This window comes from Acanthochromis polyacanthus, chromosome 21 (assembly GCF_021347895.1).
Source record: "Acanthochromis polyacanthus isolate Apoly-LR-REF ecotype Palm Island chromosome 21, KAUST_Apoly_ChrSc, whole genome shotgun sequence".
Lineage (NCBI taxonomy): Eukaryota > Metazoa > Chordata > Actinopteri > Pomacentridae > Acanthochromis > Acanthochromis polyacanthus.
In genome coordinates, this window is record NC_067133.1 from 32,360,863 (window position 1) to 32,371,221 (window position 10,359).

A 10,359-nucleotide genomic window follows, 5' to 3' on the forward strand; every position below is an offset into this window, starting at 1 on the left:
CCCAAACTTTTGAACAGTAGTGTACAGAAGGACATGGAAATCATAACGCAGTGTTTGAGCGGTCGTAGGTGAGCTGGTGTGCTAAGGATGAAGAGTGGAAAGGCACTTGGTCCTGATGATATACCTGTGGAGGTATGGAAGTGTCTCGGAGAGGTACACACGTGGACAAAATTGTTGGTACCCCTCAGTTAAAGAAGGAAAAACCACAATTCTCACTGAAATCACTTGAAACTCACAAAAGTAACAATAAATAAAAATTTATTGAAAATTAAATAATCAAAAACAGCCATCACTTTTGAATTGTTGATTAACATAATTATTTAAAAAAACAAACTAATGAAACAGGCCTGGACAAAAATGATGGTACCTCTATAAAAGATTGAAAACTATTTGACCAGAGTGACATGATTAACTCAGGTGTGTCATTTAATTGACATCACAGGTGTTTCCAAACTCATAATCAGTCAGTCTGCCTATTTAAAGGGAGACAAGTAGTCACCCTGCTGTTTGGTGAAAAGGTGTGTACCACACTGAACATGGACAACAGAAAGCGAAGGAGAGAATTGTCCCAGGACATCCGAAAAAAAATGATAGACAAACATCTTAAAGGTAAAGGCTATAAGACCATCTCTAAACAGCTTGAAGTTCCTGTGACAACAGTGGCTCATATTATTCAGAAGTTCAAGACCCACGGGACAGTAGCCAACCTCCCTGGACGTGGCCGCAAGAGGAAAATTGATGACAAATTGAAGAGACGGATCGTTGGAATTGTATCCAAAGAGCCCAGAGCAACCTCCAAAGAAATTAAAGGTGAACTCCAAGGCCAAGGTACATCAGTGTCAGATCGCACCATTCGTCGTTGTTTGAGCCAAAGTGGACTTCATGGGAGACGACCAAGGAGGACACCACAGCTGAAAAAAACTCATAAAAAAGCGAGACTGGAATTTGCAAAAATGCATGTTGACAAGCCACAAAGCTTCTGGGAGAATGTCCTTTGGACAGATGAGACCAAACTGGAGCTTTTTGGTAAGGCACATCAACTCTATGTTCATAGACTCAAAAACCAAGCATACGAAGAAAAGAACACTGTCCCTACGGTGAAACATGGAGGAGGCTCAGTAATGTTTTGGGGCTGCTTTGCTGCATCTGGCACAGGGTGTCTTGAAAGTGTGCAAGGTACGATGAAATCTGAAGACTATCAAGGCATTCTGGAGAGAAATGTGCTGCCTCGTGTCAGAAAGCTTGGTCTCAGTCGCAGGTCATGGGTCTTCCAACAGGACAACCATCCAAAACACACAGCCAAAAACACCCAAGAATGGCTGAGAGAAAAGCGTTGGACTATTCTAAAGTGGCCTTCTATGAGCCCAGATCTGAATCCCATTGAACATATGTGGAAGGAGCTGAAACATGCCATTTGGAGAAGACACCCATCAAACCTGAGACAACTGGAGCTGTTTGCTCATGAGGAGTGGGCCAAAATACCTGTTGACAGCTGCAGAACGCTCATTGACAAATACAGAAATCGTTTAATTGCAGTGATTGCCTCAAAAGGTTGTGCAACAAAATATTAAGTTATGGGTACCATCATTTTTGTCCAGCCCTATTTCATTAGTTTGTTTTTTTAAATAATTATGTTAATCAACAATTCAAAAGTGATGGCTGATTTTGATTATTTAATTTTCAATAAATTTTTATTTATTGTTACTTTTGTGAGTTTCAAGTGATTTCAGTGAGAATTGTGGGTTTTTCCTTCTTTAACTGAGGGGTACCAACAATTTTGTCCACGTGTGTAGCAGTAGAGTTTGTGACTGGGTTGTTCAACAGGATCTTAGATCGTGAGAAGATGCCCGAGGAATGGAGGAGAAGTGTGCTGTGTTCCTCTGACGCTCACTTGAACTAAAAGCATTTGAGCTGCACAAAGTGTGAAATGAGAGAGGAAGCAGTGAATCTCCAAACTGCTGACAGACTTTCACACATTATTGTCCAGTGAAAATCAGCTTTTTGTGCAGCCACACTTGATCCTGATTTGAGTCTTTAAGTCCTGTTCCAGTGATGAAATGAGAACTTCCTTCATCTTGTGTGTGATGAAGAATAAAGGGCTGTGGCTAAAAATCCTGACTCTGAGTTCTTCATTACAAACACACATTATATCAGCTGGTTATTATTCATGTGCTTTATTCTACTCAACATACAAATTCATCCTGAAATCCTTCCATTTCTGTCCTCAATATTCTACCAAATATCAAAGATTCCTTTGGAAGCCGATCTTCAAGGATTTTAGATTTGATTTCCAACAATCAGAATGTTAGAAGTTTCCCTGTTGATCATATTTTACTGATAGTTTCTCCAAATGTTTCAGCTCATTTTTACTGGAATATTCTGAAGTAAAGTTTGTGTTTTCTGGTGAATGGATCAGATCTCACATTTAGTTTCAATCAAACCCTGAGGCTTCTGGAAAATACACACAGCTTTAAAATAATGTTGGATCATCTGCTGACTGTGTCGTTATTAAATGCTTTTAGAGTTTCATTATTTTAACCCTCGTGTCGTTTTAAAGTTTGAAAATGTGGAAAATAATAAATATTTTCACAGGGAAACGTCTGATGTCCACATTTTAACATTTTTGGGAAATTTTTAACATTTTTTGGTGGAAAAAGAAGAAATGTTTCTAAAGAACATTCACATAAAAATCAACCAAAATCCAGTAAATTCTCTGGATTTTGGTTGATTTTTATGTGAATGTTCTTCAAGAAAATGTCAGAAGTTTTACTGATAAATATGGAATCACTTTAGATATTTTTAGGATTTTTTGGAAGATTTTTGCTCATTTTTTGAAAATATTTACAAGAATTTTCCTGTCAAATTAGGGGGATTTTGTTTTGTTTTTAAATAAAGCTTTTAAGGAATGATTGGAATTTTCTTCCTGAAGGTTTTTGCACATTTTCATAAATTTGGTGATTTTTTTTGCTGAATTTCTGGATTTTTTTCCTGTTTTTTGGTGCCGTAAATGAAGCCAACAGGAGGGTTGATATCCAGAGCTAATAATAAACAGCAGAGGACTGATGGGTCTCCTTGGTGTTTGCTCCTGTTAACATCTCATCTTCTAGTAGTTCCACATTGAAGGAATTCTGCTGGACAACATTGAGAGCATATGAATGAATTTTCCATCCAAAATAATGCAGTGAATGTCAAATAAAGTGGTGTTGAAGCTTGTCAGAAGCTTTCAATGAATGTAGAAAGAGTGTAAAAGCAGCATCCTCTACCAAATGAGCACAATCCATCAATCATCATCAAAGTGTCCAAATTCCAGAGAAGACATGAACTGCAGATTGTAAATGAGTCAAAGTATCCATTTAAAATCATTTCTAGACCATGATCACAAAGTCAAACACTAGATTGTTCTTTTGTCCTTTTCTGTCTCATTTTCACAATATTTTGTCTGGTTTTTGTCTCATTTTTTGTCTTTTTTAACCTGACTTTTGTGGTTTTGAGCCTGTAGTAAAAAGCGGTCCGGCCCACTTGAGATCAAACTGGGCTAAATGTGGAACCTGAACTACAATGAGTGTGACTCCCTGATTGAAAGCTTCTTTGAATGCTTCAAACAGTCATTCTCTAATATCAGCCCAGAAAAACGGATCAAAGTTGGTTGTAAGTCCATCTGGAGCCGCTGATTTCCCCAAAGACATTTTCATTCCAGCTCTATCAATCTCTCCAAACACGTGCTTTTAAAGTCAGTCTGAGGAAGAAATGCTTTGACTTTTTAAGAAACAAAAGAAGAGGGGGACTGATTTTGCTCTTCAAGGTAAAATGGGAAAAGTAAGAAGTCACTTCAGTGGTGCAAGAAGAGACTCAATTGTTCTAACCTGGCTAAGACTCAGACACTGCAGTCTGAAAAGTGGACTGGCTTTGATTGGGAAGCACAGAGATAGGAACTGTGAGTGAGGTGAACTAGAAACTGTGAGAAATGTTCTTCTTAAGTGTAAGCTCTACTCATGCCAACAGAAGAAACATTAGAGACTAGGAGCAGCTGGACGAACTGTTTGTAATCTTTGCTTTCTACTTAACATGGAGGAGTGGACAAATATGAAGAAACTTCTGAACTTTCTCATGACCACAGGACTGCATAAGAAAATATCGAGGATTCTCTAAGGACTATGAGTAACATCCAGTAGGTGGCAGCAATACGCCAGTGATGCGTCTAGTCTGCCTAATTCAATGAGGAAGAAGAAAGTAACTCAGTGTTTCTGCCGGAACTTCACAGTGTGACACCCAGCGGATGTAAACAAAGAAGCATGAGCAGAGTTAGCTTCACTGCTGTATTATAGTATGAATGAGAAATATCAGAGCGTTAAAGTAACGATGTGTTCAGTTGAGTATCTGAGAGAGTTGATCAGCGACAGACTAGCTGCTGCTGCTGGAGAAATATTCTCCGAGTTTGAAAAAACCATCGTCCAGTACCAGGAGGAGATCGATCGTCAGCGCAGACTGCTGGATGTCATCTGGAAACCACACATCCCCTTACAGCCCATAGGTGTGTATGTGTTTTGATGGTGAAGAATTCCACTTCTAGCATGTAGAACATCATGAAGTGTTCAGATGAACTGAGACACACTGTGAGGAAGAGAGAATGGGCTCATAATATGGAGTCTGTTAGTTGATGCTGTGTGGAGTTTTAAAAACGTGATCGTTGTGTTGATTGACCCTGGAAGCAAGAACCAAAGTTTCCTGTTCAGAGGTGCTGGAAGTGTTTATCTGAACTACTCCACACTGACAGCAACTGCATTGTGTTATCAAACAGTTTAATAATAAAACTCTGACAGAGGACTCAGTCATTCCATCATTTCAGTCCAGAGACATAATTCCATGTATAGAGATCATTCATGATCTAAAGAAAGCGCACGTACAGAGTTAGAGAGTATAGAAGTCATGTGTTCAACTGCATTCCACTATTAACATGTTGGGTTTCCCTCATGAGTCAAATCAACAGTACAGTAACCAGCAGTAAAATAAGAATAACATTAAAATCCAAATGTCCTGACAGGTTTGAAGGCTGAAGAGGACAGCAGCTTTATTCAGACAGATTTTAATGGATCCCCATCAAACCTGTCTGTGTGGTGTGTAGAAAAGTACCCAGTGGTGTTTACCATTAGAACTTTGTGATCCTGTATCCACTGTGGAACAACGTGTTCATAGAAATGTTCAGTCATTTGGAGATGCTTGTATCATTCCTGCTGCTGTTTCATGGCTCCCAGACTTCTATTATAAACCATCATATTCTTTTTGCATCAAACATTTGACTCTTGAGCTGAATTTGTTGGAGACAGCCAGTCCTGGACAAAGTGACAGATGTGTGTTCTCTCATCATCACAGTAGTAACCATTATCTTTTGTCTCTTTTTCCCTCCAGAGCTCCCACAGTCTTATGTCTGTGAGAATGAGAAGACTGTCGTTGACCATCAGCCCCATGACCAGGAGAGAAACTCCATGGTGGACCATGAGGACCCAGAGCCTCCACGGATTAAAGACCAGCAGGAGGAACTCTGCACCAGTCAGGACCAATCAAACCCAGAGATTTCTCAAATTAAAATGGAACAGGAAGAATTGTGCACCAGTCTGGACCAATTAAACCCAGGGTTACCACAAATTAAAGTGGAACAGGATGAACTCTGCTCCAGTCAGGAGGAAGAGTTAATTGGATTGAAACAGGAGACTGATACCTTTGAGGTGACTCCTGCTGATGAGGAAAGTGACCACAGTGAACCAAAACCAAACAGTGATCAGCTCCTGTTTCACATCTCTTGTGTAGCTGAGAGCCCAGATCAGGAAGGAAGCAAGGATGTAGACTCAGGATCAACTAGATGTATCGAGCAGAAACCAAGACATCAGAGTAACAACAGTCACAGTAATGATGTAGACAATGCTCCAACATCAGCGAGACAGTGTGATAATGACAAGGCAAGAAAATCTGCAACTTGCAAAGTCTGTGGAAAAGCTTTTTGTTGTAAATCAGATTTAATCAAACATCACAGAACCCACACAGGTGAGAAGCCATATTCTTGTGGAACCTGTGAAAAAAGCTTTCGTCAACGGACCTCTTTGACTGAACACATGAAATGTCACACAGGTGAGAAACCATATGTTTGTCACATTTGTGGAAAAAGATTTTCTAGTTCATCAGCACATAATAGGCACATGGCAGTTCACAAAATGGGAAAACCATATTCCTGTGGAACCTGTGGTAAAAGCTTTAGTCGACAGGATCATTTGACTGTCCACATGAGATGTCACACAGGTGAGAAGCCATATTCTTGTGGAACCTGTGGAAAAAGCTTTAAACATAATTATCAATTAAAAGCCCACATGAGAATCCACACAGCTGAGAAGTCCTGATCCTGAAACATCTGTGGAAAACATAATGTCAGAATTAAGGTTGAAACAACATGTAAGAATTGGTACAGGTTAAAAGTAGATGTTTTAGATTTAAAGCAGCTTTAGTCTGTGCTTCAACAACAACTGTGAGGAAGTATGTAAGCAATCCTTGATGATTAGACCAGATGGAGTCTGGACTGTGGTGGTGGAGCAGCAGGCAGAAGAACCAAACTGAATGTCTGGATGGATATGGTATTGGTACAGACTGCTACATTTCTGCTATCATGACATCCTTCATCAGCAGAGCAGTGATTGGAGATAATGTGAAGCTGTTTGGAACATTTTCACATCCTGCTGAGAGAACATGGCTGTTCAGGTGTGAACATACTGCTGGAATCCACTCAGCTTGAGCTCTGCTGTCTTTCAAGTAAAAGGAGGCAATGAGATACAGAGACATTGTGACAGTAGGACACAACAGAGTGTGTCACTGCAGCAGAGGAGATCTGGACGTGAAATAAAGTTGTAATAAAACGTCTACAGCTCCATGACTGCTTCATGAAATGTTTTGAATGTTTTCAAACAGATGAAAATTTACAAGTTGTTTCATAATGAATGTAACATTGAAGATCCCCAGCAAGAATAACTCTGAGTCAGATATCAAAGACATAACCAACATTATTATGTTTTCAAGCAACAGACATGTGGTTTTACTAGTAGTAGCTGATACACTCCTGCAAATGTTAAAAACAGGTGAAGCTGTGCTGCAGTTTCTGCTGGTTGGATAAAGGTCTTATGCTATTTATTTCTTCTATTGTCACCACATAGGTCATCTGTGTGATTTGTTCGTAGGATCTCATTGTGTCGTCATACAGCACATTGAACCCTTGTATTGTCTGAACGTCCTGAACACTCCTCCTGTCCTCAGGGTCAGAAATGACCTGCCTCCACTGAGCCTCTAAAATAGAGCAGCTTAATGGAATTTTAACCAAAATCTATTTACATGAAGAACAACCTGTCATGCATCACACACTTTGTGAATGCCTGTTTTTGCTTCCTCAGAGGGTAGAAAGACTGTAATTTAATCAGTGAACACCATTCGTTTTATACCATTGTTCATGCTGTAACTGTTTTCTTTCTATAAGTAGAGGTTTATTATCACTATTATTGCTGCTAAAGGTACTGCATAGGTGTAAACATTTCTTGTTTTGCAAGAGATAATACTTCTATAGCCTAATAAAGTACCAGAAATGTGCAGAATGAACTTGAAATGAATTTTGAAGGGAAACAACAGTGTACTGTATACTGTACAATGGAATATAAAACTACAAAACTCAACTAACCAGATACTAGTACTCCCTCATTTTTTGAGTCATTGCTCCCACCAGAAAGATGCATAACCTACATCAATCATAAGAATAGAAAAAATAACAGATTCAAGCAAAATATTCCGAACATATTAAGCTCTAATTAACACATGGAGGACAGACTGCAACTGTATTTGTCACACGTGCAGCACACAGTATTTGTTTTACAGTCCTTCTTGTTACTCCTGGATGACTAAAAAAATCTGATCTCTGACCTGCTGGGAACTGAAACCTGAAAACTGCCCTCATGGCTTCAGCAATATCAGATTAGTCATATTAATTTGAAAATCTGCAAATATGACAATCTCAACAGTCCAGACATAGCCAGGGTGTAGAATCTTGACTCCACTATGTATTATGCTAGTTATTTAGTGTTTGTAACCTAGGTCACTTTTCTATACTATAGAATATTGACCCCACTATGTATTATGCTCTCGCTAACACACCAATTACCCAGCCAGCAGTGAGATGTCAACACCGGGTGAATGGGGCACAGAAGTGGAGGTTTTGGCCTTCGCATCGATGCTGAACACCACAGTTCATGTTTACTGCACATCAGGGAAGATCAACAACACCACCATCTACAAGTGGCTCGCCTACTTACAGTGAAAGGAACCACACCCATTCTTAAGCCATCAGCTCCTGGTCCATCTTTATCAGCAACATCTGCAGCCACTTCCAGCCTGTCTTCTCTGTTTAAGATGATTCAATGTATATTTTAATGTAAATACAATGCATTTGTAAATAACAGTAGGACACAACAGAGTGTGTCACTGCAGCAGAGGAGATCTGGACGTGAAATAAAGTTGTAATAAAACGTCTACAGCTCCATGACTGCTTCATGAAATGTTTGAATGTTTTCAAACAGATGAAAATTTACAAGTTGTTTCATAATGAATGTAACATTGAAGATCCCCAGCAAGAATAACTCTGAGTCAGATATCAAAGACATAACCAACATTATTATGTTTTCAAGCAACAGACACGTGGTTTTACTAGTAGTAGCTGATACACTCCTGCAAATGTTAAAAACAGGTGAAGCTGTGCTGCAGTTTCTGCTGGTTGGATAAAGGTCTTATGCTATTTATTTCTTCTATTGTCACCACATAGGTCATCTGTGTGATTTGTTCGTAGGATCTCATTGTGTCGTCATACAGCACATTGAACCCTGTATTGTCTGAACGTCCTGAACACTCCTCCTGTCCTCAGGGTCAGAAATGACCTGCCTCCACTGAGCCTCTAAAATAGAGCAGCTTAATGGAATTTTTAACCAAAATCTATTTACATGAAGAAACAACCTGTCATGCATCACACACTTTGTGAATGCCTGTTTTGCTTCCTCAGAGGGTAGAAAGACTGTATTTAATCAGTGAACACCATTCGTTTTTATACCATTGTTCATGCTGTAACTGTTTTTCTTTCTATAAGTAGAGGTTTATTATCACTATTATTGCTGCTAAAGGTATGCATAGTGTAAACATTTCTTGTTTTGCAGAGATAATACTTCTATAGCCTAATAAAGTACCAGAAATGTGCAGAAATGAACTTGAACATGAATTTTTGAAGGGAAACAAACAGTGTAACTGTATACTGTACAATGGAATATAAAACTACAAAAACTCAACTACCAGATACTAGTACTCCCTCATTTTTGAGTCATTGCTCCCACCAGAAAGATGCATAACCTACATCAATCATAAGAATAGAAAAAATAACAGATTCAAGCAAAATATTCCAACATTATTAAGCTCTAATTAACACATGGAGGACAGACTGCAACTGTATTTGTCACACGTGCAGCACACAGTATTTGTTTTACAGTCCTTCTTGTTACTCCTGGATGACTAAAAAAATCTGATCTCTGACCTGCTGGGAACTGAAACCTGAAAACTGCCCTCATGGCTTCAGCAATATCAGATTAGTCCATATTAATTTGAAAATCTGCAATATGACAATCTCAACAGTCCAGACATAGCCAGGGTGTAGAATCTTGACTCCACTATGTATTATGCTAGTTATTTAGTGTTTTGTAACCTAGGTCACTTTTCTATACTATAGAATATTGACCCCACTATGTATTATGCTCTCGCTAACACCACCAATTACCCAGCCAGCAGTGAGATGTCAACACCGGGTGAATGGGGCACAGAAGTGGAGGTTTTGGCCTTCGCATCGATGCTGAACACCACAGTTCATGTTTACTGCACATCAGGGAAGATCAACAACACCACCATCTACAAGTGGCTCGCCTACTTACCAGTGAAAGGAACCACACCCATTCTTAAGCCATCAGCTCCTGGTCCATCTTTATCAGCAACATCTGCAGCCACTTCCAGCCTGTCTTCTCTGTTTAAGATGATTCAATGTATATTTTAATGTAAATACAATGCATTTGTAAATAAAATCATTATTTTCAATAATGTGTTGTAAAGTTTTCATCCCGTCTCTCTTTTGTGCTATAAAGTATTGGCCCTCATGAGTTTTCCTATAAACTTATATATTATTATTATTATATATAATTATTATTGCAATATTGAAAAATATCATGTATTTGTAAAACACAAAAATATTATTTTAATTTTCATGTGTTTAAATATTTTTTTACAGAATAATTGGGGTGGGTCACT

General features: G+C 38.8%; 2 protein-coding genes across 2 annotated transcripts in view; one reads left to right on the forward strand and one right to left on the reverse strand.

The window, feature by feature from the left end:
* LOC127531561 (zinc finger protein OZF-like) overlaps positions 1-10,359 on the reverse strand; it is a 204,554-nt gene that overhangs the window by 18,539 nt on the left and 175,656 nt on the right. The window lies entirely within an intron of this gene.
* On the forward strand, positions 4,273-6,903 carry LOC127531562 (zinc finger protein 37 homolog). The gene is made up of 2 exons (XM_051941179.1): positions 4,273-4,531; positions 5,407-6,903. The coding sequence occupies exons 1-2, from the start codon at positions 4,327-4,329 to the stop codon at positions 6,387-6,389; spliced, it is 1,188 nt and encodes a 395-aa protein (XP_051797139.1). The 5' UTR covers positions 4,273-4,326; the 3' UTR covers positions 6,390-6,903.

Excerpts from the sequence above, each read along its gene's own strand:
- LOC127531562 (XM_051941179.1), top strand. The coding sequence starts at position 4,327 with ATGAATGAGAAATATCAGAGCGTTAAAGTAACGATGTGTTCAGTTGAG. Across the intron at positions 4,532-5,406 it reads CATCCCCTTACAGCCCATAG|AGCTCCCACAGTCTTATGTC; the intron begins GTGTGTATGTGT and ends TTTTCCCTCCAG.